The sequence below is a fragment of the Physeter macrocephalus genome, chromosome 18 (genome assembly GCF_002837175.3).
Source record: "Physeter macrocephalus isolate SW-GA chromosome 18, ASM283717v5, whole genome shotgun sequence".
Taxonomy (NCBI): Eukaryota; Metazoa; Chordata; class Mammalia; order Artiodactyla; family Physeteridae; genus Physeter; species Physeter macrocephalus.
The window spans coordinates 61,802,075-61,829,543 of NC_041231.1; the positions used below are offsets into that span (position 1 = coordinate 61,802,075).

General features: G+C 53.5%; 2 protein-coding genes across 2 annotated transcripts; both read right to left on the reverse strand.

Moving 5' to 3' along the window:
* Positions 1-75: 75 nt before the first annotated feature.
* On the reverse strand, positions 76-6,902 carry LOC129391491 (uncharacterized). Its single transcript, XM_055079491.1, has 2 exons — positions 6,684-6,902; positions 76-906 (listed from the first exon to the last, which is right to left on the reverse strand). Exon 2 carries the CDS (start codon positions 898-900, stop codon positions 271-273), a length of 630 nt encoding a protein of 209 aa, XP_054935466.1. The 5' UTR covers positions 901-906; positions 6,684-6,902; the 3' UTR covers positions 76-270.
* Positions 6,903-8,813: 1,911 nt separating this feature from the next.
* Positions 8,814-10,161, reverse strand: LOC112062700 (MOB kinase activator 1A). Its single transcript, XM_024117670.3, has one exon. The coding sequence runs from the start codon at positions 10,006-10,008 to the stop codon at positions 9,358-9,360; it is 651 nt and encodes a 216-aa protein (XP_023973438.1). The 5' UTR covers positions 10,009-10,161; the 3' UTR covers positions 8,814-9,357.
* Positions 10,162-27,469: the final 17,308 nt, after the last annotated feature.

Consider the following 27,469-nt stretch of genomic DNA (forward strand, 5'->3'; position numbering starts at 1 on the left):
TGCTCCAAACTGTGCTAAGTGTTCTACATTGTAGAGTCTACAAGCATTAACAGAGTGCGACCTTGTAACCGCCACAGAGAGTGAGTCCTGTTCAGCCCGTGCTACAGATGAGAACACTGAGACCTGGAAGCCTTAAGGCACTCGGCCGGCCGGGGTCACCGAGCTGGCAGGTGTCCTAGTCCGCACGCCCCATCTAGTGCACGCACACCCGGGCACTGGGCACCGGTTCTAATGCCCACCTTCCACCTTGCACCATGTAAAAACCCCGCTTCACAGCGCCGACACGAGAGCCCCTGGAAGCTGGAAGTACAAAGCCGCCTCGCCAAGCCATGGCTGGAAGAAGCTCTGCATACAGATCAGGGGCAGAGGATTCTCAGGGGCGGCGTCCAGTCCACCCCGCGGAGGCAGTGGGCGTTGGAATTCCAGCAGGCCCTCCCGCAAGAAGGAGCGCACATCGGGCAGAGGCACCCAATCCTGAGATGCGCACAGGTCCTCACAGCGCCAGAAAAAGTCTGCCGCGCTGTCGCGGCGCAGCCTCACTGAGTGATTATGGGCCCAGCGCGGCCTCGGGGACGCTGGCTGCAGACAGGATGCCCACACAGGCCTGGAGGCCCCGGGTGGCCTCCTGGCCCCTCGGGCGGCCACCGCAGTCCAGGGAGTAGTAATAAGGATCAAAGTGGTCAAGGTCCTGCATTCTTCTTCTTGTTGCATTATTTCAAAACCGGCATCGCTGGCGTCAGGCAGTCCGGTAACTGGGTCCGGCGGACCGGTAATTGGGTTCATTGCCTCTGTGTTATCTGACTGCCATCTGCTTCCTGAAATGCAAACAGCTACACAGGGTGATTTGCTACAAGAGAGTGCAGGGGAGCTTAAGCACCAGATGCAGAATGTAATTGACATAGACACCTAGGGAGTGATAGGAACAGAATGTAATTTAGCTTTGTGAAACATAAATCTAGTGACAGACACTACAGATTAGTAACAGTTTAAATAAAACTAGGATCGATTAACCCTTTCAGGCCACTTTATGTGTCTTCTCTAGCCTGTTCACTGTCCCCTTTACTTTCCTTATTTTCAGGAAAGAAAAAACTTCATTTCTATTTTTGCTGCAACACTATTATGCTTAGTGAAATAAGTCAAACAGAGAAAGACAAATACGGTATGTTATCACTCGTATGTGGAATCTAAAAAAAGAATAAATGTAACAGAAAGGAAATGAACGCAGATATAGACATCAAAGCAGTGGTTACCAGTGGGAAGAGGGAAGGGGGGAGGGACAAGATAGGGGTAGGGGAGGGGATGAAGAGGCACAAACTGCTATGCATAAAATAAATAAGCTATAAGGACAGCCAAAGTTTGTTGTTGTTGTTTTTTGCCATACACGGGCCTCTCACTGTTGTGGCCTCTCCTGCTGCGGAGCACAGGCTCCGGACACGCAGGCTCAGAGGCCATGGCTCACGGGCCCAGCTGCTCCGCGGCATGTGGGATCTTCCCGGACCAGGGCACGAACCCGGGTCTCCTGCATCGGCAGGCGGACTCTCAACCACTTTGCCACCAGGGAAGCCCACCAATGTTTTATAATAACTTTAAATGGAGTATAATCTATAAAAATATTGAATCACTGTGTTCTAATATATTGTTATTACAATATAATACTGTAAATCAACTATACAGCCATTTCTTTTTTTTTTTTTTTTTTTTTTTTTTTTTTTTTTTTTTGCGGTACACGGGCCTCTCACTGTTGTGGCCTCTCGTTGCGAAGCAAAGGCTCCGGACGCGCAGGCTCAGCGGCCATGGCTCATGAGCCCATCCGCTCCGTGGCATGTGGGATCCTCCCGGACCGGGGCACGAACCCGTGCCCCCTGCATCGGCAGGTGGACTCTCAACCACTGTGCCACGAGGGAAGCCCACCAATGTTTTATAATAACTTTAAATGGAGTATAATCTATAAAAATATTGAATCACTGTGTTCTAATATATTATTACAATATAATACTGTAAATCAACTATACTTCAATTTAAAAAATGATCACCACAGTATGCCTAGTTCACATCCATTACCAGACATGGTAGAAATCTTTTTTTCTTGTGATGAGAACTTTTAAGATCTACTCTCTTAGCAACTTTTAAATATGCAATACGATATTATTAACTACAGTCACATCCCCAGGACTTATTTCATCACTGGCAGTTTGTACATATTAACCACCTTTACCCATTTCAGCCACCCTCCACCCCCTGCCTCTGGTAACCACCAGTCTATGTATCTATGAGCTTTTTTAAAAATTCCATATGAAGTGAGATCATACAGGATTTTTCTTTCTCTGACATATTTTACCTAGCATAACACCCTCACGGTCCATTCATGTTGCCAGAAATGGCAGGATTTGTTTCTTTCTCATGGCTGAATTTTATGTGTATATATATATATAAATAATTTAGCATATATACATGCCTAATGTCCTTTATCCATTTATCCATCGATGAACACAGGGGTTTCCAAGCCTTGGCTACTGTAAATAATGCTGCAATGAATATGGTGGTACAGATTTCATTTTGAATTAGAGTTTCTTTCGGAATTTTATGTATGTGTATATATATATATATTTATATATATAAATAATTTAGCATATATATATGCCTAATGTCCTTTATGCATTTATCCATCGATGAACACAGGGGTTTCCAAGTCTTGGCTATTGTAAATAATGCTGCAATGAATATGGGGGTGCAGATTTCATTTTGAAATAAAGTTTGTTTCCTTCATACAAATACCAAGTAGTGGAATTGCTGGATCGTATGATAGTTCTATTTTTAAGTTTTTGGGGACCTCCATACTGTTTTCCATACTGGCTGCAACAATTTACATTCCTACCAACAGTGCACAAGGCTTCCCTTTCCTCCACACCCTTGCCAACACTTGTTAGTTCCTGTTTTTGATATTAGCCATTCTAACAGGTATGAGGTGACATCTCTTTGTGGTTTGATTTGCATTTCTCTGCTCATTAGTGATTTTAGGTGCCTTTTTAACGATCTGCTGGCCATCTCTGTATCTTCTTGGTAAAAATGTCTATTCAGATCCTCTGCCCATTTCTTAGTTGGATATTTTTTCTGTTTTTTTGGTATTGAGTTCTTCATGTAATTTGAATACTAACCCTTTATAGGATATGATTTGTAAAAATTTTCTCCCATTCTGTAGGTTGCCTTTTCATTTTGTTGTTGGTTTCCTTTGTTGTGCTTTTTAGTTGGATATAGCCCCACTTGTTTATTTTTGCTTTTGTTGCCTTTACTTGGATCAACGTCTTTGCATAAGTTCTGGAAACAACTCTTTCATAGTTTCCACGGATCGTTTTTAGTGGAGAGGGTGAGTGAGATGAACTACTACTGAAAGGAGGGTCAGTGGGTCGAACTATAGCCTCTGTTACTGTAGGTGGCCTCAAGGCCACAACTGATAGTCATTGTCTCCCTCCTGTGCTATCCATTCTCAATTCCCCTCATCCTTGGATAATATCTCGGCTAAAATGGATGGCTTACTTGGTGGGGTGACCCTCACGCTCGTCCCTGAGTGAGTGTTCTGAGCCCTGGTCATCATTTCTTTCTCAAACCACAGCTGCTGTACTTGACCATTTACTGTCAAAACTGGGAAAGACAGTACCAAGAAATACCCCATAGACTTCTGTTTTTAATCAATCATTTTCCAATTAAAAAAATTTTTTCCCACAGACATTTTTATCACCCCAAAAGGAAACTCTGTACCCATTAAGAAGATACTACTTCGCTCTCTCTACCAGGCCCTGGAGACCACCTTCTCTAGGGATTTACTTATTCTGGATATTTCAGATAAATGGAATCATACAACGTATGACCTCTGTGTCTGGCATCTTTCACTTAGCATGATGTTTGTGAGAGTCATCCACACTGTAATAGGTATTAGTATTTCATTCCTTAAAACATGTTTTTGGTCATGTAACTGATATTTAATTGCTCCATTCCTTTTTATGACTGAATTACTATTCCACTGTATGTATATACCACAATTTGTTTATTCATTCATCCATTGATGGACATTTGGGTTATTTCCATGATTTTTCTACTGTGAATAGTGCTGCTATAAACGTGTGTACGTAGATTTGAGTGTATGTTTCAGTGATTTAAGAGTGGAATTGCTGAGTCATATGATAATTCTATGTTTCTCCCAAAAAACACACCTCAAGAAAACGTGTGTACGTAGATTTGAGTGTATGTTTCAGTGATTTAAGAGTGGAATTGCTGAGTCATATGGTAATTCTGTTTCTCCCAAAAAACACACCCCAAGAAACTTGCTGGAAGTCTGTCCTTGTCTCAGAATCAGCTTTTCAGGAAACATGACGTGCAACAGTATGGACAGTGTCCCATGGGAGCTTATTTGTGATGGCTGGGGGTCTGGAGTTGGAAAGGGCTTCCCTTAGGAAGTGGCAGCTAAACAGGGCAAATTCAATGCTTTTTCCTTCCTTCCTTTCTTCCCTCCTTCTTTCCTTCAGAGGGATGACATAGATGTTTTACACAGTATGTCCTTTTAAAACTTTTGCATTTGAACCCTGAACTTATTCATAAGACAAATAAATGATTATTTTAAGCAGGGTATTAGGGCTCAAATTATTAATATCATAGAACCATTATAGTGACAACTTGGGTTGGAAACAATGTATTAGGAAAAAATATGGAAGCTCTTTTTATAACAATTTTGATAAATAAAAAAGTTGACAAATCAGAGTGTATAGAGAGAATATTGGTTACTTGGGAAATTGTATCATAAAATGGATGGGCTCCACAAATTCTTCGATTGACTTGAAGAAAAGAGTGCTAAGTCAGTTTGGGCTGTTGTCACAAAGTACCATAAACGGGGCGGGGTGTGGGCTTGTAAACAACAAAAATGTATTTCTCAGTCCTGGGGGCTGGAAGTCTGAAGTCTAGGTGCCGGGATCATCGCCTTCTGGTGAGGACTCTCTTCCAGGTTGCAGACTGTCCACTTCTCATTGTGTCCTCACTGGGCAGAGAGCAGAGAGAAAAAGCCAGCTCTCTCATGACTCTCACAAGGGTAAGAATCTCATCATGAGGGCTCCATCCCGATGACCTCATGAAATCCTAATCACCTCCCAAAAGATCCACCTTCTAATACCATCACATTGGAGGTAGGGTGTCAACATGTGAATGCTGGGGGAACCCAAATATTCAGTCTATACCAAGTACTAATGGGGAAATGAGTTTTTTTGTGTGTTTTTTGTGTGTGTGTGTGTGGTTCACGGACCTCTCACTGTTGTGGCCTCTCCCGTTGCGGAGCACAGGCTCCAGACGCACAGGCTCAGCGGCCATGGCTCACGGGCCCAGCCGCTTCAGGCCATGTGGGATCTTCCCGGACCTGGGCACGAACCCGTGTCCCCTGAATCGGCAGGCAGACTCTCAACCACTGCGCCACCAGGGAAGCCCGAGAGCTTCTCTTGAGGATGTTAAGGGCTGCTACAAAGATCAACAGTACATGTGTTTCCAGAGAGAACTACAATATAGAATAATTTCTATAAGGCGTTCACAGAATAGGTTCATCTTCCTTCCCCAGAACAGTCCTTGGTATCCAGGGACCCATCCCTGGAAATTCACTCTTGCTCAAGGAAATCCATCTTCTCATTAAAAAAAAATCTTATGAAGCTGCGTGAATGACGCAAAGGACTTTTCCCAGCTCTAAGATTGTGTGTAAAACCTGTTAGTCTAAATTTATTTCCAAAAGATAGACCCTCCGCGGGGTCTGCTCCTGCGGGGAAGGTGGGACCCGCGCTTGTTCCCCGGCCCCCAGGTATGGCTTCCTCAAGTTTGGGGTGAAGCCCCCAGCCCCCCTGCGCTCTGCAGCGCTGCGGTAGGCTCGGGGGAAGGAGCAAGGTTTCTGGGGTTTCTCAGCAGGAGATGTCGGGGCTGCCGCACAGGAACCCAGCGGCCCTGGGTGGGGCGCAGACTCGCCAGGCCTGGGTGTCCCTGCTGCGCAAGGCTGCTGAGAACAGGGTCCGCGATGAAGTTCTGCCTGGCAAACGGGGACTGTGGGCGGATCCATCCTCCCCTTCCCTTGGCACAGCCCCATGGCAGCCCTCCCTTCCAACAGGCAATGCCTGTGACCTGCGGCTGGACGGCTCCACACCCTCATGCCCCGGTGCGCGCCCCACGCTGGGAACAGGCACATGCCTGGGCCGGCCTCTAAGACGGCTCGAGCAGGATGGCTTCTTCGGCGCGCCCATCAGCCACCCTGAGCCCAGGGGCCGGCAGGGAGGTCTGAGGGCTCGGGCCCGGGAGGGGCGGAGGCACGGGCTTCGCGGCTGGGCCGGCCCTCCTCGCTGCCTCCTGCCTCTGCGCCCCGGGCCGGAGTGGGCTTCCCGTGGCCCCGTCTCCTTCCCACCCCCGTCGCGCCTCTTGCCCCCCGGGCCGCGGGCTCCACGCATCGTGAGGGTGCGGGCAGGAGGGCGCCGCCCTCGGGGCTTCCCCGACACCTACTGGCTGTTCGGCCACGTAGTGGACGGGCAGAGGCAGGTCAGTGGAGCGGAGTCGGCCCGGGTCTCCTACCCCCTGAGGAGGGGCGACTGGCACCGGGCACGAAGCGGCCCTGGAGGGAGGGAGACCAGGGGGGAGGGGATCCGTGGGGAGCTTGACTCGCAGTCACTTACGAGGAGGGGACACGGAGCTCCCAGGGCTGGGTGCTGACCGGTCTCAGCACTCCCATGAGGGGGTGGTCAGGAAGGAGGGACCCTGTCCCTGGGGCCCAGGGCACTCCCGGGTCAGGCGGAGTCGCCAAGTGTGTCGGGTGCCGTGGACAGCTGAGGCACGTTTAGCCCAAAGGAACGTTCCAGCGCATCGCAGAGAGCAGACGAAATACACGGTGCTGAAAAGTCCCTGTTGCTAAGGGCTGAGAGGAACTGCTGGTGTTTGGGGCGGGAGGATGGGCTGGGTGGAGGGTCTGAGCGCCATCCTGAGGAAAGGGCTTTGGAGACCTGTGTGAGGCTGAGACCAGGGGGCCCAGTGCCCGTGTCCGAGGGGAGGCCAGAGCTGACTCTAGCCGTGCCGAGCCAGATGTCGCCCTCCTTCCCGACAACCCAGCAAAGCCTGTCGCTCACATTCCTGGCTGTGCTAGCCAGACGTCGCCCTCCTTCCCGACAACCCAGCAAAGCCTGTAGCTCACATTCCTGGCTGTGCTGCTTACACTTGCCCTCTGGGAAGGCCAGCCTGGCAGAGCTCTGTTCCTGCCCTCTGGGCTGCTGGTAACTGAGTACCTAGCCTGGGTGCTGGAGGGGAAGAGCCATAGATGGTGGAGGCCCAGTCCCCACCCAGGGTGCTGCCCCTCTGCTGAGCTGAAACTTCTAATCAACGTCTTATTCAAACCAAAAGGGACGTGATATTGTTCTACCACCTGTGCCCGACCAATGTCAGCCGTTTGTCATATGGGGCAGTGCTGTCTAATGGTAAAGCTTACAGTATCAGATCCCCAATCCCTTCTCCTACCCCCTCCATGGGGGTTCAGTGGGTACATCTGTATTTCACAGAACCTGAAACTCTGATTTTACAAAGGAGCTGGAGGTCTGGGGAAAGAACTGGTCTGATCTCAGTTAAGAATGCAACTTTATACCTGGATGATACTAGAGCACTTGAGCAGCTCATGTGTTTGAAATGAGGTCTTCACAAAGACCTCATGGGCAGGAGAGGCAGGCAGGAGAGGGGACAGACTGAAGCTCTGTGACTGACTGATCAAGTAGCAGAGGTCCAGCTGACTTCCAGGCCTACCGCTGATATCACCAGAGCCACACCTTCCACATAGAGAACCAGCAGAAAAATGACTTTGAAGAGCATTTTAGCTAAATCCAAGGTCCTTTGGATCATTAGTGAAAGTCATTCTGTTCTTACATGCTCCCCACACCCTGACCCACCTTCCTAAATCCAAATGGGTTCTGAGATTAAGGTGAAAGTGACAAACCTGGAGGTGACCAGGCTTTACTTTATCATCTCTTTCTTCTTCTTCCACGTGTGTTCCTGGCCTTACTCTTCCCGGTTCTTCTGCAGGGAGCGGTCCAGCAACTCTGTCAAGCAAAATCACACAGCCTAAGGATGACTTTCACAGACTCCTCCCGTGGAGGCAGTTTTCAAAAGGTCTTCCTTCCTACCCCCACCCCCCCAAATCAATCTTCATCTCAGGAGCCCTGAAAGGCACATATTACCTCAACATTTAATTTTTTTTTTGGGGGGTTATAAAACGTGTACACCTTCAAGGTTTTTTATTGTGGTTTTCCTTACGTTTTACCCTTATTGGGATAAGGTTCGTGCATTTCTACACTACACTTAACTAAGTCTCAAGTCACAATAAAAACGTATAAAAGTAGTTTCTTTTTAAAGGAAAACTCAAAATAAAATAGTCAAGTACTCTGAGTACTTTCTTCCATTCTCCTATCTAAATTTTAAGGCCTCTGAAACAAATATGAATGAAAATAATGGTTTTTGAGACCCAAATTTGTCATAATTTTTTGGAAGTTTTCCTTTTCTCAGCCAAAACCTACATATTAAAATTAATCTGAATGAAGCATTTCAAAATAAAAATCTGCAAGACGATCCTTAGGTGCCTTAAAAAAATTATTTGATACACACATACTAAAAATTTAGATAGGTTTATGTGAATAAAATCCCAAATAAAGATTAAAATAAAAATTAAAAAATAAAGTCCTTTTAGAAATAACTTTGGTTACTTCCATACCACATGTCATATGATGATTTAAACTGCAATCATGGATTTTGAAAAAATATATATATATATAATCTTACCTATAAAAACACTAGCATACAAACTTCAAACTACAAGGTTATCCAAAGTGACACAAATGTTCTAAATCTTAAGGAAATTTTAGAACACCTCTTCTATTTGTAAAATAAAAGCAGAATAAAACTGATCTGTGATTGCATTATTAGGAAATTTGTTCTGGAAACCTGATAATAAATTATTGGAAATTCTTAATATCCATCATGCTGTCACCTGAAACAGAGTCAATCATCTTCTTCAGTAAAAGAATAAGTAAATTAATAAACTACAGGTTAGTCCTCACATTCTACAACCAAGTATGGCTCTATGGCAGTAACTGCAGTGGTCACACAGTGCCTCAGATTCAGCTGTGTCCTGAATTTCTCACTCTGGAGGTATTAGGCCAACCTACCTTTGGGACAATTTTATCAGTAGACACAGACAATAGGTGTCTTTTTATCTTGTTTTCTTAAAGTTTGTATCACTAGTCTATAACAGAAAGCAACGAGATAGCTTTAGCAGTAGATGAAGCAAGAGGGTAACTGTTCTAGAAGAAAAATTTATCTGTCTTTCGATCCAAGCTTCTCAATTAATTCCTGAAGAGGTGCCAACTCATGCCTATCAATCAGATTAAACTCCTGAACAAAGAAAATAAAGTGCTTAAAGGAGGTGTTGAGGTGGGCCTCCTCCTGCAGCTGCATCACAGAATCAAAGTGCTGGTGATAAATATGGGCATAAACCCTGAACAGACACTTTAGAATGGTCTTTGCCACAGACATGAAGTTTTTAGGAAATGGGACACCAATTTTAGAAGGAAAAAGAGTTTCATCATCAAGTTGATCCTGAACCCAAGTCATCAAATAGTCAATGTATTTTGGTGCAGAACATTTGATTGGCTTTTTAATATTAGTACCATCTGCCCAATGATATTCATATCTTGGACCTGCAGACATGACTGGACAGCTTGCTTCAGTGCAGAATTCTGTGATAGTTCCATATAACATGTTGATCTGGTTGAAGAAATCCACAGTGTTAACCGCAATCCATTCATTGAGGGCCTCTCCCTCTGGCAACATAACCGCTTGTCTCAGATTCCCACTTCCTAGAGTTGCTTCTGCATGTTTTAAGAGTTCATACTGATGAGATCCTTCAGGGATATTCTTCTTTGGTTTGAATGTTTTAGAAGAGCGGCTACTAAAGAGGAAGCTCATCTTCTATCCTCGGAGGGGAGGGGAGGGGCCGCTGGCCCCTGCCGCGGACAGGATTCGGAGCCCGCGCGGGACCGAGGGGGAGCGGAAGGTCCTCAGCCAGGGGACAGCGGAAGCCCGCGCCGCCGCTGCTCCGAGCTCAACATTTAATATTTAATACAACCTTTAGATCTAGTTCTGATAACTGCCATTTGCCCCCAATTCACTCTTTGTAAGACAATTCTACCTGAATCTTGACTGCAAACCCAGCATCCTTAAGCTATCTATGGTCACCCTGGCAACTCACTATAAAGGTCTTCTTTTTAAAAGATTTCAGAAAAGTAGTTTCAGTCATCAAGATGACATATTGCACAGAACAAAAAGGTTTATTATTCTTACCGTTCTCTGGATATAACTCTATGTCACTTTTCCTCCTACGTGGAGAGAAGGGAAAAAGAGAAAAACAATCTTTCAAAAGAAGATCAAAACCAAAAGCATGAGCCAAAGTATTAAATAAATACATTTGACGTGGTTAAAAACAGGGGTTGGGGGGTAATCTCGGTTTGGGGGAGATCTGGGCAACCTTCAGTCTGGTGTTGATGCCCCACCACCCTCAAAACAAAGAGAGGCCCAGGAGCTGGCCCGGCACATGTCTGCGCACTAGAGGTCATCTAGTGATGCTACGTAAGTCAAAGATCCACCTCATGTCAGGAATTTGTTAATACTAGAAAAAAACCAAAGTAGTAATTTGGGATTCACATCAGGAAGTGATGATGACAACCTAAACTGGACACCGGCTCTTCTCTGATGAATACCTTAGTACACTACTTCCCTAAGTTCACAACACTTGCCATCTCCAGGATATCTGTATTTATGTATTTAAGAGGGATAAAAATATTGTGGTGATGAAACCGGTCTATGTCTTGTTTGAGGTGGAGGTGACAAGAATGCATGCGTGCATACACGTGACCATACATGCACAGTGAATAAAGTCTGTAGATTATGCCGATGTCCATTTTCTGGTTTTGCTAGTACAGTTGTGTGAGACGTCACCATTGGAGGAAGTTGGGTAAACGACACAGAACCCCTCTGCACTATATTATATGGAATTAACCTGTATGTGTATAGATAAAATTCTGCCTCCAGACTGCCTTTAGACTTGAGCTACAACATCAACTCTTCCCTGGGTCTGCCTCTCTTGGCCTGTCCTGCATATTTCAGACTCACCAGCCTGAAGTCGTGTGACTCAGTTGCTTAAATTAATCTCATATACACAGACATCACTGGGTCTGTTTCTCTGCAGAACCCTAAGATAGATTTTATACTAATATACTATAGTAATATATACATACATATATGTATGTATACATATATGACAGGACAGAAAAAACTTATGAATACTCGCCTCTTGAAGGAAGGACGGGACAGAGAGGGGGGAGCACCACCCCTATGCACCAAACAGCCTTTTGTGCTGTTGCCAGCCCGGCCGCCCCAGGTTCAACCACATATAACGGCGTGTGGCCCAGGCAGTGGCTACACAGCTAAGGATTTTAAGGCACAGTGCAGCGAGATGCCAGGGCCACGGTCACACATGTGGAACATTCTAAAGCGAAGAGCGGTCACAGGATTCCGCGCATGGGCCCCCGAGGGCACTCTGGAGGCCGTCGCAGACCCTCAGGTCACACGTAAGGAGCCAGCCCACTAGAACACAGCAGGCGGCCCTCCTCCCAGATCTCGCCTGGGTCAGCCTCCCGGGCATCCGGCCTCCTCTGCACAGCACGGGGCAGGCTCACAGAGGCAAGAGCGGCCCAAAGGTCACACCAAACCCCACGAGAGAAGAGTAAAGCAAGGTGATGAGGGGAAAGGGAGGGGTCCCTCGGGAAGCTGGCCACTCAGGATTTCCAGACTCTTCCACAGGAAGCCAGCTCATGAAGCACCAAGACCTGTCCTGGATCACACTCAGAGGACTTGAACCCCTGACCCCACAGCCCCGCTTCCCAAGCCTCCTCAATGCTGACGATGCGGACGTGGATCAGCAGGGAGGAATGGGGGAGCGCACGGCTGGGGGGCTGCTGGGAACTCAGGACTGGCCCACCCCGAGGCCCCGCCCCAGTAGGCGCCACACTCTCCGGATGGTCTTGATGATTTCGTGAGCAGCATCGTGGGGTTTGTCCTGAAAGACAACGGGACAGGGTTCAGAGCCGTCCCTCCCCGCTCCGGTGATGGGGGCGACCAGAGGAGGCCGGTGCTGCAGTCCCCGGGACTCCCCGTCTCATTTCCCGACCCGCAGGACCTACTAGAGAGCTCCACCCACAGCGCTGGGGCCAAGTCCTACCACGTGGGACACGCTGGCTCCAGGAGAGCCTTTTCCTGCAGCGCCCTGCCACCCAGCGGGCTGCAGGGAAGGGAGTGGGACGGACTCGAAGCCCCAGACCCTCCTTCCCCAGGACTTCCCCTGGGTGCTCCTGCAGCCTGGAAGCCACAGGACTGCCTCTGAGTCCCTGAACCACCGCAGGCCTCGGTTTCCATCTGTAAAATGGGGAAATACCACTCGTGGCACCACCGGGAGAGGGCAAACAGTGGTCCTCCCTCCCAGCCACAGCGGCGCTCTCCTGGTCTCACTGCGCCGGGCAGGCTGGCCTCGCCGCTATCCCCGAGGAGCACGTCGGGGGTTGCTCTGGCCTTTCGCCGGGGTCTTGGTGGCCAGCTAACCCAAGACCCCGCAGAAACCAAGTGAGGACGACGCATCGTGTGGACGGTCTATAACTCTAGACTGCACCTCGGCCCCGCCGGTGAAGGTTCCTATCGCGGTGAGGAGGGGCCTCGAAGAGGATGCACAGCGAGGGGAGGGGCCGCGAAGAGCACGGGCTGAAGCCCGAGGTGAGATGGTAAGGCCCAGAGCTGCCAGCCCTGCCCCGGGACAGCAACTGCCCCTCTCAGCCCAGGCCACCATTTCCACGCTTCACAGTGGAGGACGGCAACGCGGGCAGAGCCCCTGCGGACCAGGGCACGGACGCCCAGAAGGTCCCAGGACAGGGCCCCCCACAGAGCAGAGGTCCTAACAGGTCACACAACTCTGAAAACACCCTTTGTGTCCTAAGCCTCATCTTTGCAACAGCAGCCCTACTGAGATATAATTCACACAGAATGGGCCCCTGCTTCAACTATACAGTTCAAAAAAAGTAGATCCCAAATTCTCAGCACCACCCCTGGACAAGCCCACCCTGCGAGACTCACACCCATGATTTCACTCAGTCTTCCAGACAATCCCGCGGGAGGCCCTGCTCAGTCCCAAGAGCAGAGAAAACAATCTCAGGGAGTCTGAGGCCACTCAGCCACCAGGGGCAGGACGGGGCCTCACATCACAGCCCAGACCCCCATCCTGACTCCTGCTTGGGGCACTGCCAGCCCGTCCGCCCCAGGTTCCAGTGGATATAATGGCGTGTGCTACACAGCTAAGGATTTTAAGGAACAATGCAGCGAGATGCCAGGGCCATGGTCACACACGTGGAGCATCTAAAGCCAAGAGCGGTCGCAGGATTCCGCACATGGGCCCCCGAGGGCACTTTGGAGGCCATCGCGGACCCTCAGGTCCCACGCGAGGAGACAGCCCACTAGAAACACAGCAGGCAGCCCTCCTCCCAGATCTCGCCCGGGTCAGCCTCCTGGGCACCCGGCCTCCTCTGCACAGCACAGGGCAGGTTCACAGAGGGAAGAGCAGCCCAAACCCAAAGGTCACACCAAACCCCACGGGAGAAGACTAAAGCAAGGTGATGAGATGAAAGGGGAGGAGGTCCCTCGGGAAGCTGGCCACTCAGGATTTCCAGCCTCTTCCACAGGAAGCCAGCTCACGAAGCACCAAGACCTGTCCTGGGTCACACTCAGAGGACTTGACCCCCTGACCCCACAGTCCCGCTTCCCAAGCCTCCTCGATGCTGACGATGCTGACGCAGATCAGCATGGAGGAATGGGGGAGCGCACAGCTGGGGGGCTGCTGGGAACTCAGGACTGGCCCACCCCGAGGCCCCGCCCCCGAGGCCCCGCCCCAGCAGGTGCCACACTCACCGGATGGTCTCGATGATTTCATGAGCAGCATCGTGGTGTTTGTCCTGAAAGACAATGGGACAGGGTTTAGAGCCGTCCCTCCACCGTCTGGTGATGGTGGCGACCAGTGGAGGCGGGTGCTGCCGCCCCCAGGACTCCCCGCCTCATTTCCCGACCCGCGGGACCTACCAGAGAGCCCTACCCACAGCGCTGGGGCCATGTCCTGCCACGTGGGACACGCTGGCTTCGGGAGCGCCTGTTCCTGCAGTGCCCTGCCGCCCAGCGGGCTGCGGGGAAGGGACCGGGACGGAGTCTAAGCCCCCGACCCTCCTTCCCCAGGACTTCCCCCAGGCACTCCTGCAGCCTGGAAGCCACAGGCCTGGCTCTGAGTCCCTGAACCGCTGCAGGCCTCGGTTTCCATCTGTAAAATGGGGAAACACCAGTCGTGCAACCACCGGGAGAAGGCAAGCAGCGGTCCTCCCTCCCAGCCACAGCGGTGTTCTCCTGGCCCCACTGTGCCCGGCAGGCTGGCCTCGCCGCTATCCCCAAGGAGCACGTCGGGGGTCGCTCTGGCCTTTCGCCGGGGTCTTGGCGGCCAGCTAACCCAAGACCGCGCAGAAACCAAGCGAGGACGACGCGTCGTGTGGACGGTCTATAACTCTAGACTGCATCTCTGCCCCGCCAGTGAAGGTTTCTATCGCGGTGAGGAGGGGCCTCAAAGAGGATGCACAGCTAGAGGAGGGGCTGCGAAGAGCATGGGCTGAAGCCGGAGGTGAGATGGTCAGGCCCAAAGCTGCCAGCCCTGCCCCGGGACAGCGACTGCACCTCTCAGCCCAGGCCACCATTTCCACGCTTCACAGTGGAGGACGGCAACGCGGGCAGAGCCCCTGCGGACCAGGGCACGGACGCCCAGAAGGTCCCAGGACAGGGCCCCCCACAGCGCAGAGGTCCTAACAGGTCACACAACTCTGAAAACACCCTTTGTGTCCTAAGCCTCATCTTTGCAACAGCAGCCCTACTGAGATATAATTCACACAGAATGGGCCCCTGCTTCAACTATACAGTTCAGTGGGTTTTAATACAGTCATAGCTGGACAACCATCACCTCTATCTAGTTCCAGAACATCCCATCACCCCATTAGCAGACGTGCCCCAATCCCATCCCCATCCCCTGACAACACTAATCCACTCTCTGTTTCTGTGGATTGGCCAGTTCTGGACGTTTGTAAATAGAATTACGATATGTGACCTTTTACCCAGTCTTATTTTTTAAGGCAAAGGAAAAAAACAATCTTCTATCGTCCTTAATAATATCCTCCAACTTCCCAAGGACGGAGCAGTAAATATCCATTGAAGTCATATTACTTAGACAAGGCCGGGGGCGGGAGATGGAGCACGTGCGGTCCAGCACAGGACAGCCCTGCAGACCAGCGACTCGCGAAACAGGGGAACCGACCCGCAGCATCAGCGCCACTGCTGGCCCAGAAACCCTGGGGAAGAACCACTGATGGGAACAATCGGCCCCAAGGCTTCCTGGCAGACGGCAGAAAACAGTGAGGACGGCTGGGTTTGGAAAACAGTCTGGCAGCTCCTCAAAGGTTAAACAGTTAGCAAACGACCCGGCAATTCCTCTCCTGGCTGTCTGCCCAAGAGAAATGAGAATATTCGTCCACACAAAACCCTGAACGTTGGTCTTCACTGGTGGCGCAGTGGTTAAGAATCCACCTGCCAATGCAGGGGACACAGGTTTGAGCCCTGGTCCGGGAAGATCCCACATGCCGTGGAGCAATGAAGCCCGTGCGCCACAACTACAGAGCCCGCGTGCTGCAACTACTGAAGCCTGCATGTCTACAGCCTATACTCCACAACAAGAAAAGCCACCACAATGAGAAGCCCACACACTGCAACAAGGACTAGACCCCACTCACAACTTGAGAAAGCCCACGCGTAGCAACGAAGACCCAATGCAGCCAAAAAAAAAAACCACACCAAAAACCCGAACATTAATGTTCACAGAGGCGTGATTCACAACTGCCAAAAGGTGGAAACCACCCAAATGTCCATCAACAGATGAACGAATAAACAAATGTGTCCCTCCACACCCTGAAATATTATCCATCCACGAAAAAGAGTGAAGCACTGACACTCGCTACAATGTGGACGGACCCTGAGAACACGATGCTCAGTGAGAGAAGCCAGACGGAGAAGGACACACAGGGTGTGATCCATGATGGGAAACATCCAGAGCAGGCAAGTGCACAGAGACAGAGAGTGGGTTCCTGGTTGTCAGGGGCTGGGGAGGGGGATGGGAAGGATGCTAATGGGGAAGGAGTTTCCTCTCGGGGTGATGGAATGTTCTAAAATTGGTAGTAGTGACAAATGCACTCAATGAATACGCTACAAAGCAGGCAATGGCACGTGTTAGGTGGATGAGGTGAAGAGTATGGGAATTACAGTACCTCAAAACAGCTATCAACAACTACAACAAGAACCACAGGGACTTCCCCAGCGGTCCAGTGGTTAGGACTCTGTGCTTTCACTGCCGAGGGCCCAGGTTCAATCCCTGGTTGGGGAACTGGCAAGTGCACAGAGACAGAGAGTGGGTTCCTGGTTGTCAGGGGCTGGGGAGGGGGATGGGAAGGATGCTAATGGGGAAGGGGTTTCCTCTCGGGGTGATGGAATGTTCTAAAATTGGTAGTAGTGACAAATGCACTCAATGAATACGCTACAAAGCAGGCAATGGCACGCGTTAGGTGGATGAGGTGAAGAGTATGGGAATTACAGTACCTCAAAACAGCTATCAACAACTACAAGAACCACAGGGACTTCCCCGGCGGTCCAGTGGTTAGGACTCTGTGCTTTCACTGCCGAGGGCCCAGGTTCAATCCCTGGTTGGGGAACTATGATAACACGAGCTGCACGGCGCGGCGAAAAGAAACAAAACAAAAAACCACAACAAAATCTACAGGAGGAAATGCGAGGTATCGTTAAAAGCACCTCTACCTCAGTAGGAAAATACTGAGTATCTAAGACACTCACGTGGCTGACTGACTCTGTTCCTGGTCCACAACATTCAGTGAGTCCAGACAGACAGTCCTGACAGCACTGAATTCCCTGGGCTCCTGTACCCACTGAAAGCAGAGAAGACACCACGCTGTCCCACAGGGTCTGCTCAGAGACAAACGCACACAGCACAGTGTACAAGGCGTTGAGGTAGTCACAGGATGAGGAGGAGGGTCTAGAACTTTCCACCAACGCTCTCCGGCATCACACTCCTCCTGAGGGGAGCCGGCCCCCGTGCACTGAGGAGCCTCAGGAGCCCTGCGGGGCCCACGTGCAGGAGAGCCACGGGAGGGGCCTCCTGGAAGCCAGGCATCCGGCCCGGTCCGGCTTTAGGATGCGGAAGCCCCAGCTGAAGCTCCTACTGCAGCCTCCTGAGGGACCCTCGGCAGGAAACCCCTGGCCCGCCTGCTCTGAATCCCTGCCCTCAGAAACCACGGGAGGTCATCAGTGTGCGCCGTCTCAAGCTGCTAAATTCATGTGTGAGTTTAGGCCGATACACTACCCTGCGAGCACGGCCCGTAAGAACAAGTCTTAGAAGCACGGGAGGACGTGACAGTACCCAGGAGAGTCTCATTCCGGTCACCACTGTGGAGTTACAAAAACAGCGTGCGCGCTCTGAAAGGACCCCGTGAGCACGCGTGTGTGCCTGAGCGTGCACCGCGTGGCAGCTCCGTTCCAGCTCGGACTGGCTCCCTCCCTCGGCCCCCCCAGGAGGCTGGACGCGCTGCAGAGACGCTCCTCCCGCAGGGGCAGCAGGGGCCCTCACGGCACGTGGGCCGCAGCCCTGGCTGAGCCACCGCGTCTCAGGCCGAATCACACAGACCTGGGAAGACAGGGGCCTGGAATGTGGTCTCATCTGTGATGAGATGAACTCAAGCTTTCCCAAGCTTTAAAACCAGAACGAAAGGAAGGAAACAGTTTACTACATGCCTCCTACGATCTCAGGATGCTGCTTTAGGGACTGGCCAGCTTCCAGCGACTGTCCTGAGTCATATGATTTAAGATGCCCTGATCACCATCAATGATTCAGAAGCTCTCACAGCTTCTCGGCTGTGGCCTCTTCTGCTTCACAGGCCTTCAGAACAGAGCGATTTCAGAAGCCGACCCAGAAAAGACCGACTGAGAACAGCCCTGAGGAACCCCGCGCTTAGGAGCACCCACACCTCCTCCCCCGGGGGAACCCTGGAACTCCGGGGTTTGAGGCCAGCCCTGGTCTCTCTGCATGGGACGCCTGGCCTCCCCGGCCCAGCCACAGCCCCGGCCCGCTGCTGGCTGCTTGCTGAGTCAGTGACTAACCCAGGCTCTTCTCACTGACAGTGTCAGAGCCTCCGCAGGAAGCCGCGCAGAGGCTTAGTGGAATGCTGCTCACCACAGAGGCGGCGGCCTCACTCCGGGTCCTGGGAAAACAGCCGCAATAAGCACAACCGTTCCCGCCTGAAGAAGCACCCTGTGCGGAAGCCGCAGGCTGTCATCAGGCCTGAGCCGCCACCAAGCCCATCCCGTCCGCTCCCCTCCCCTGCCCAGCTCAGGTGAGGGCGGGGGCCACCCACGGGGCTGGGGAGCCTGGCTGTCCCACTCGGCAGGCCCCTGCCTCCTCCTTGACCGTGAGGACAGGTGTGGGAACAGGAACTCCACCCGGACACCCGCAGGTCTGGCTCTGCCCCCGCAAGTCCCCGGAGGCCCTGCTCCCGGCGCGAGGAGCCTGGACAGGAGGCCTCCTGGGTGCCTGCTGCCAGGGCACGGCCCACCCCTGAGCACGCAGGCTGGTTCACGGTGACAGGGGCACGACATCTGGAGACATCATCCCTGGAGGACCTGGTGAGAGGCAGGGGCAGAGACTGGGGAGGAGACAAGACGTGGACTCCATCCTCCTCTTCCCACTTGTAGCAGGAAGACGTCAGGACCCAGGGGGCCTCCGAGGCAGGGGCATCACACCGGGACGAGCATCAGAATCCCTGGTCAGAGTGGAGTCCTGGGGCCCACCCGCAAAGTTTCAGAGTCAGCAGGTCTGGACCCCAGGAACCCGCATTCCTAACCAGTTCCCGCTGGTGGGGAAGCTGCTGACCCAGGGGCCCTGCTCAGAGAACCACCGGCCTGAAGTAAGCCGGGACCACACTCTGTATCACCGTCTGCTGAGGGCACGAGTGCCCAGGAGGTGCTGAGGGGGAGCACCCTGGGCCTCTGCCCGCGGTCCCCACTCCCCAGCAGGCTGCAGGGGGCACTGCCTGCGGGCTGGGGGTCGCTGCCTTCTTCCCCGAAGCTCTGGACACCTCCGGAGGCCTGGGGTGGGGGCCAAGGCAAGTGGGACAGAGTGGCCAGGGTGGGATGCACGCACTGTTTCCCAAAGTGGAGAAGCACAGCGGGAAGAGTCAAAGGCAGGGGAGATGGAATACGGCGGGAGGTCTGCCGGCTATCTCTCTGCCTCTCCCAGTGGCAGGGCTTTGAGAGCAGAGATCTGGATGGAGGAGTGGAAAATCCACAGAAGGCTCTCCGTCTGGGAGGGAAGCCAGGTGGGTGAGCAGAGGGCCCCGAGGCCCAGTGAAGGCACTCAGCCTCACCTCTCAGCCTGCGGCCCTGCTCTGGAGCACCCACTCGCCAGGGAGAGGGAGCAGGAGGTGAAGGGGGAGGGGCAGGGCCAGTGCCTGTGGTGGGCCTGAGTATTCAAGAAGCGAACAGGTTTTCACTTGAAAATGAGTGCATTTCACACAGGGGCGGGGGTGGCAGAGAGACTGGCTGTGGAGCATCACACGGGTCTCGTCCACAGTCAGCCCCGGACGTCTGCAGGCCCCCAGCAAGGGGGTGCTGCCTGGCCCCAGGACCATACCTGAGGACAAGCCAGGCCAAGGATGGGAACCGCCTGGTAAAGCTATGCAAAGGAGAGAGTCGGGAAGGAGGCTCTTCTCCCACCACCGACCCCGCCCTCTCCCCGCAGGGCCAGGAGACAAACCAGGCTGGTCTTGGGACCCAGGCACGTCGCAAAACCCTGCCCGTGAGACCGGCACTGCAAGGAACAGTCAACATGGGAAAACAGGAAGGGGCTGCCGGGACCCCTTGAGGCCAAAGTCCAGTTGGAGGAGGAAGAGAGAAGAGGGAGCGGGCCCGTGGCTCCCGGGCCATGGACATGGTGCAGGACACGGACACAGGGGCCCCGGTGACCAGGGTTCAGGGAAGGAGCCGCCACGAGGGAGAGGGGTCAAGAGCCTCACTGTGCCCAAAGCAGCCCCTGGCCACCTGGACGAGGGGCAATGGTGTGCGCTGGCCCACTCCAGTGGCGTGTGCTATGAGCATGAGATACACATGGATTTCTAAGACAGAGCACACGCGCACACACACAAAGTAAAACTGCCCTTCAGTAATTCTTTAAATGGCACGTTGAAAACGTCGTGTTTGGGCTATACTCGGTGACATACAATGCTATGAAAACGTACCTCGCCTCCTCCTTCTGACTCGTCACGTGGCTCCCAGGAGGCCACGCGCGTGGCTCGTATGCCCCCTCACTTACCACCGCACCTGCCGGAGTGTTTCCAGACCTGACCCTGAGCCTGAGCTCCACGCCTGGGTCTGCAGCTCATGGAAGCCAGTCTGCGCAGAGCCAGGACCGGCCGGGACATCCTGCTTGTCCGGGCAGCCGTCCTTCTGCAGGACGGGCATGGGTGGGTCCACAGGAGGACGGGGTGCCACGGGGGCTCCAGAGGTGATAAGACCATTTCAGTTGCTTCAATCCAAACTAGCCCACCTGTAAGAGCCCAGGCCGCCCAGCCACCCAAGGAGCCGCTGCAAGTGCTGAGCACCTGACGCCGGGGGTCTGCGTGGAGGGGCCGTCGTGGAGTGACCCCGGTGGGACAGGGGAACGCGACGACCAAAAGTTCACCACCAGAACTTTTCTCGCCCTCACCAAAGAAAATGCTTTACTGCCACAGAGCAGTGCAGCCTGAGGCCGAGGCCGTGACGGGAAGGGAGGGAAAGCCCAGGGATGGAGGACTGCAAGTGCTGAGCACCTGACGCTGGGGGTCCGCGTGGAGGGACTGTCGTGCAGTGACTCCGGTGGGACGGGGGAACGCGACGACCAAAAGTTCACCACCAGAACTTTTCTTGCCCTCACCAAAGGAAATGCTTTACTGCCACAGAGCAGTCCGGCCTGAGGCCGAGGCCGAGGCCGAGGCCGAGGCCGTGACGGGAAGGGAGGGAAAGCCCAGGGATGGAGGAGGCCCTTCCGAGGGGGCACAGCTGGAGGAGGACTCGCCCGTGCTCCCCGAGCCACAAGCGGCAGCACAGCCTCCACCCCGCGGCCTCAAAGGCCAAGGCGAGCCGCACCCCCAGCCTTCCATCTGTCTCCCACTCCAGCAAGCGGTCCTGTTAGCACCGTACCAGTGCAACTGGCGTCACCCCACCCCAGGACCAAGCGAAACGAACACCTCTCAAGGGGCCTCAAGATCCCACGACCTGGGCCACACACATGGGAGCATCACTCAGCCACGCAAAGGGGTGAAGCCCTGACACTCACAACAACGTGGACGGACCCTGAGAACACGACGTTCAGTGAGAGAAGCCAGACACAGAAGGACACACAGTGTGTGATTCTATTGATGGGAAACGTCCAGAACAGACAGATCCACAGACACAGAGAACTGGTTCCTAGTGTCAGGGGCTGGGGCAGGGGACTGCGGGACCTTTGCGCTGATGGAATGTTCTGGAATTAGAACTGATGGCTGCACATGTGGCTCTGTGAATATAGTAAAAGCCATTAAATTGTACACTTCACATGGGTGAGTTCTGTGGTGTGTGAATGCTATCTCGACAAAGCTGTTATTTAAAAAGACAAAACCCACAAGACCCAGCGCAGCTCCTCCTCCCCTTGTCCCGCCCCTTCACCTGGCGTCTGTCCCAGACCAGGTGTGGGCCCAGCGTGTCCTGTGGCCCCAGAACCTGCTCCCCGGTGGGAGCCTCACTCAGCCCACAGGGTGAGCACAGAGCAGATGCCAGGGAGCCACCTGCACACCAGGGGAAACGTGAGCCACCACCACCACGTGACATGCAAATCCTTCCTGAGAGCTCCCCGCCCCGAGCCCCATGACTCCCACCATCCCCGTGGGCACCACCCTGTGGCAGCCCTCCGTCCCCCAGTACACAGCCTGCAAAAACCCCTTCCTCACCCGGGAAATCTCTCTGCCTCTCCCAGTGGCAGGGCTTTGAGAGCACAGATCTGGCTGGAGGAGTGGAAAATCCACAGAAGGCTCTCCGTCTGGGAGGGAAGCCAGGTGGGTGAGCAGAGGGCCCCGAGGCCCAGTGAAGGCACTCAGCCTCACCTCTCAGCCTGCGGCCCCGCTGGGGAGCACCCACTCGCCAGGGAGAGGGAGCAGTGGGTAAAGGGGGAGGGGCAGGGCCAGCGCCTGCCTGCGGTGGGCCTGAGTATTCAAGAAGCAAACAGGTTTTCACTTGAAAATGAATGCATTTCACACAGGGGCGGGGGTGGCAGAGAGACTGGTTGTGGAGCATCACACGGGTCTCGTCCACAGTCAGCCCCGGACGTCCGCAGGCCCCCAGGAAGGGGGTGCTGCCTGGCCCAGGGACCATACCTGAGGACAAGACAGGCCAAGGATGGGAACCATCTGGTAAAGCGATGCAAAGGAGAGAGCCAGGAAGGAGGCTCTCCTCCCACCGCCGACCCGGCCCTCTCCCCGCAGGGCCAGGCGACAAACCAGGCTGGTCTCAGGACCCAGCCGCATCGCAAAACCCTGCCCGCGAGACCGGCACTGCAAGGAACAGTCAACATGGGAAAACAGGAAGGAGCTGCCGGGACCCCATGAGGCCAAAGTCCAGCTGGAGGAGGAAGCGAGAAGAGGGAGTGGGCCCGTGGCTCCCGGGCCACGGACACGGTGCAGGACACGGTGGGCCCGTGGCCCTGACCCAGGCGGGTGGGACCCGCTGTGTACACAGGGGCCCCGACGACCAGGGTCCAGGGAAGGAGCCCTCACGAGGGAGAGGGGTCTAGAGCCTCACTGTGCCCACAGCGGCCCCTGGCCACCTGGACGAGGGGCAATGGTGCACGCTGGGCCACTCCAGTGGCGTGTGCTGTGAGCACGAGATGCATGCAGATTTCTAAGACAGAGCGCGTGCGCACACACACACGCACGAAGTAAAATTGCCCTTTACTAATTTTTAAAACGACACGCTGAGAACGTAGTATTTGGGCTATACTCGGTTATGTACAACGCTATGAAAACCTACCTCACCTCCTCCTTCTGACTCGTCACATGGCTCCCAGGAGGGCACGCGTGTGGCTCGTGTGCCCCCTCACCTACTGCCGCACCTGCGGGAGGTTTCCAGACCTGACCCTGAGCCTGAGCTCCACGCCTGGGTCCGCAGCTCACGGAAGCCAGTCTGCGCGGAGCCAGGACCGGCCGGGACGCCCTGCTGTCCGGGCTGCCGTCCTTCTGCAGGACGGGCATGGGTGTGTCCATAGGAGGACGGGGCGCCACGGTGGCTCCAGGGGTGACAAGACCATTTCAGTTGCTTCAATCCAAACTAGCCCACCTGTAACAGCCCAGGCCGCCCAGCCACCCAAGGAACCCCTGCAAGTGCTGAGCACCTGACGCTGGGGGTCCGCGTGGAGGGACTGTCGTGCAGTGACTCCGGTGGGACGGGGGAACGCGACGACCAAAAGTTCACCACCAGAACTTTTCTCGCCCTCACCAAAGAAAATGCTTTACTGCCACAGAGCAGTGCAGCCTGAGGCCGAGGCCGTGACGGGAAGGGAGGGAAAGCCCAGGGATGGAGGAGGCCCTTCCGAGGGGGCACAGCTGGAGGAGGACTCGCCCGTGCTCCCCGAGCCACAAGCGGCAGCACAGCCTCCACCCCGCGGCCTCAAAGGCCAAGGCGAGCCGCACCCCCAGCCTTCCATCTGTCTCCCACTCCAGCAAGCGGTCCTGTTAGCACCGTACCAGTGCAACTGGCGTCACCCCACCCCAGGACCAAGCGAAACGAACACCTCTCAAGGGGCCTCAAGATCCCACGACCTGGGCCACACACATGGGAGCATCACTCAGCCACGCAAAGGGGTGAAGCCCTGACACTCACAACAACGTGGACGGACCCTGAGAACACGACGTTCAGTGAGAGAAGCCAGACACAGAAGGACACACAGTGTGTGATTCTATTGATGGGAAACGTCCAGAACAGACAGATCCACAGACACAGAGAACTGGTTCCTAGTGTCAGGGGCTGGGGCAGGGGACTGCGGGACCTTTGCGCTGATGGAATGTTCTGGAATTAGAACTGATGGCTGCACATGTGGCTCTGTGAATATAGTAAAAGCCATTAAATTGTACACTTCACATGGGTGAGTTCTGTGGTGTGTGAATGCTATCTCGACAAAGCTGTTATTTAAAAAGACAAAACCCACAAGACCCAGCGCAGCTCCTCCTCCCCTTGTCCCGCCCCTTCACCTGGCGTCTGTCCCAGACCAGGTGTGGGCCCAGCGTGTCCTGTGGCCCCAGAACCTGCTCCCCGGTGGGAGCCTCACTCAGCCCACAGGGTGAGCACAGAGCAGATGCCAGGGAGCCACCTGCACACCAGGGGAAACGTGAGCCACCACCACCACGCGACGTGCAAGTCCTTCCCGAGAGCTCCCCGCCCCGAGCCCCACGACTCCCGCCGTCCCCGTGGGCACCACCCCCTGGCGGCACCCCGCCCCCCAGCACACAGCCTGCAAAAACCCCTTCCCCACCCGGGAAAAGACACATCAGGGTTTTAAAGGACCAGCGTTCTCAGAGGTAACCTCTCTCACATACCGGCTGCCCGTGCACCTGGTGTGAGTCTGACGTGCTTTCCGGGCATCGGCCGTGCACCCCATGACTAACTGAGGGGATTCAAATGGAAGTCCCTCAGAGATGAGGAGGCATCGTCATCCAAGGTCAATACTCAGTGAAGCACACAGCCTCCGACCTCCCAACTGCAGCTCACGGGAACCTGTGACTCGGCAGCCCTGCCAGGCTCCATGGACAGGAAGAGGGCCCGGTCCGACACAGGGGCGCCGAGGAACAGAGCCCCGGGCTAGGCACCGCGACAGCGGCCGTGGGTGGGGAGAGAGAGTCTGGGAAGGAAAGAGAAAGGCGGGCGGTGAGGGAGGCACTATAGAGACACGCGTGAGCTGTGGAGGACCGCGGACAGACACCTGGCACCGTCCTCTGTGAACACCCTTTGGACCGCTCAACGCCACGGGCACGGCAGGAGACCCGGCTGGTGGGAATGGCAGGGACAGCTTGAAGGACAGAGAAGATGCCAAAGAGGCCTCCAGGCAGCATCCTGAGTGGGAGGAAGGAAACAGGACTGTCATCCCACGGCCAGGGAGACAAGGCGCACGCACTGGGGAAGAGCGCCAGGACCACGAGAGGAGGACATGGCAGAAAAAAAGAGGGAGGAGAGGCGTTTCCTGGGAGACGTGCGCCGGGCCCGGGACCCAGGGATGCACAGACACAGCCAGTCGCACCCTACAGGTCCCCGAAATCAAAAGGGACACCAAACACTCTGTATCTTGATTGTACCAATGCCAATGAAATCATTACATCGGTGCGCAGCTTTGTAAGATGCCACCACCAGGAGAAACTGAGTAAAGAGAACGTGGGCTGTGTCCGACTTATTTCTGACAGCTGTGCAAGAATCTACGATAATCTCAAAATAAAAAGTTTAATTTAATTAAGGGAAAAAGGACGCAGCTCCCAGAGGTAGACTGGGGGCGGGTCCCCTGCAGCTCCCTCCGCCGCCTCCTGCCTAGTGAATATCCAAAGGGCCGGCTGCCTCTGGCTCCTTCCACCAGGAACAGAGTATACAGGCGGCACTTGGATGTTAGGGACCAAAGTACAAAAGCTAACAGCCACGTACGTACAGAATACCAGGCTTCTCCCGGTGATCCCTTCCTCTTTAAAGAGGCTACTTCACCCACAGAAAGTTGTCAAAGGGTTAACCTGCCTTCCACCTGAGCTCAGGCAGGACTCACACCAGCAGAGGTCAGGTCAGAAAATATTTTCTCAGTCACAGGGAAGGATGGCTCACTCGGCCGCCCACTTAAGCTATTACTCACTGTGGAGTGAAGGGTGTGACTGCTCAGCGGGCATTCATCAGAGACTCGTGGGCTCCCAGAAGGGAGCCAGAAGCAGGCGGGGACAGTCACGATGGGGCCGCTCCATGCCCACAGCCTCAGTGAGTCACAGAGGGGAAGGACCACTGCACGCCCTCGCTGGCTCCTGCCCTGCCATCAGGCAGCCGCAGATACCACCTACTTCCTCATTAGCTGAGACCCGGTTTTCCCACCAAAAGAAGGGCCATCCTGCTTTAGAAATGCCACCGTGAGCTATAAGTGGATATCTGGGAACTCTCAGTCACAGAAGGAACAAAGCTCGCCCTGCACCCCGCCCTCCTATTTGTCAATTGCGCAAAAGCCCATTTTGGAGGCTGGACCTTTCCACGTACAGGCGGCTGCGGCTGTTTGCACTTCCTCCTGCGGGTGCCCCCTCCTCAGAGAAGACACCCACACCTCCCCCAGGGCAAATCTGGCAGCCCCACCCTCTGGGACCTCAGCTGATCCCATATATGGGGCACTACACCTCAGCTGAACTTCTGGGTTTAGAGATCACCTACCATCCTTAGTTCATAAGTTTCTTGAGAATAAGAATACTATCACCCTCAGAATGGGAGAAAATATTTGCAAACGAATCAATGGACGAAGGACTGATCTCCAAAATATATAAACAGCTCATGCAGCTCAATATTAAAGAAACAAACAACCCAATCCAAAAATGGGCAGAAGACCTAAATAGACATTTCTGCCAAGAAGACATACAGATGGCCAAGAAGCACGTGAAAAGCTGCTCAATATCACTAATTATTAGAGAAATGCATGTCAAAACTACAATGAGGTATCACCTCATCGACAGATGAATGGATAAAGAAGTTGTGGTACATATATAAAATGGAATATTTCTCAGCCATAAAAAGGAACGAAACTGAGTCATTTGTTGAGACGTGGGTGGATCTAGAGACTGTCATACAGAGTGAAGTAAGTCAGAGAAAGAAAAACAAATATCGTATATTAACGCATGTATGTGGAACCTAGAAAAATGGTACAGATGAACCGGTTTGCCGGGCAGAAGTTGAGACACAGATGTAGAGAACAAACGTATGGACACCAAGGGGGGAAAGCCGCGGTGGAGTGGGGATGGTGGTGTGCTGAATTGGGTGATTCGGATTGACATGTATACACTGATGTATATAAAACTGATGACTAATAAGAAAGTGCTGTATAAAAAAATAAATTAAATAAAATTCAAAAGAAAAGAATACTGTCTACTGTCCTCCGTGCCCCCTGGAACACTCACTGTAA

What these genes read in the sequence shown, in the direction of transcription:
- LOC112062700 (XM_024117670.3), bottom strand. Translation starts at nt 10,008, where the DNA reads ATGAGCTTCCTCTTTAGTAGCCGCTCTTCTAAAACATTCAAACCAAAG.
- LOC129391491 (XM_055079491.1), bottom strand. Translation starts at nt 900, where the DNA reads ATGTCAATTACATTCTGCATCTGGTGCTTAAGCTCCCCTGCACTCTCT.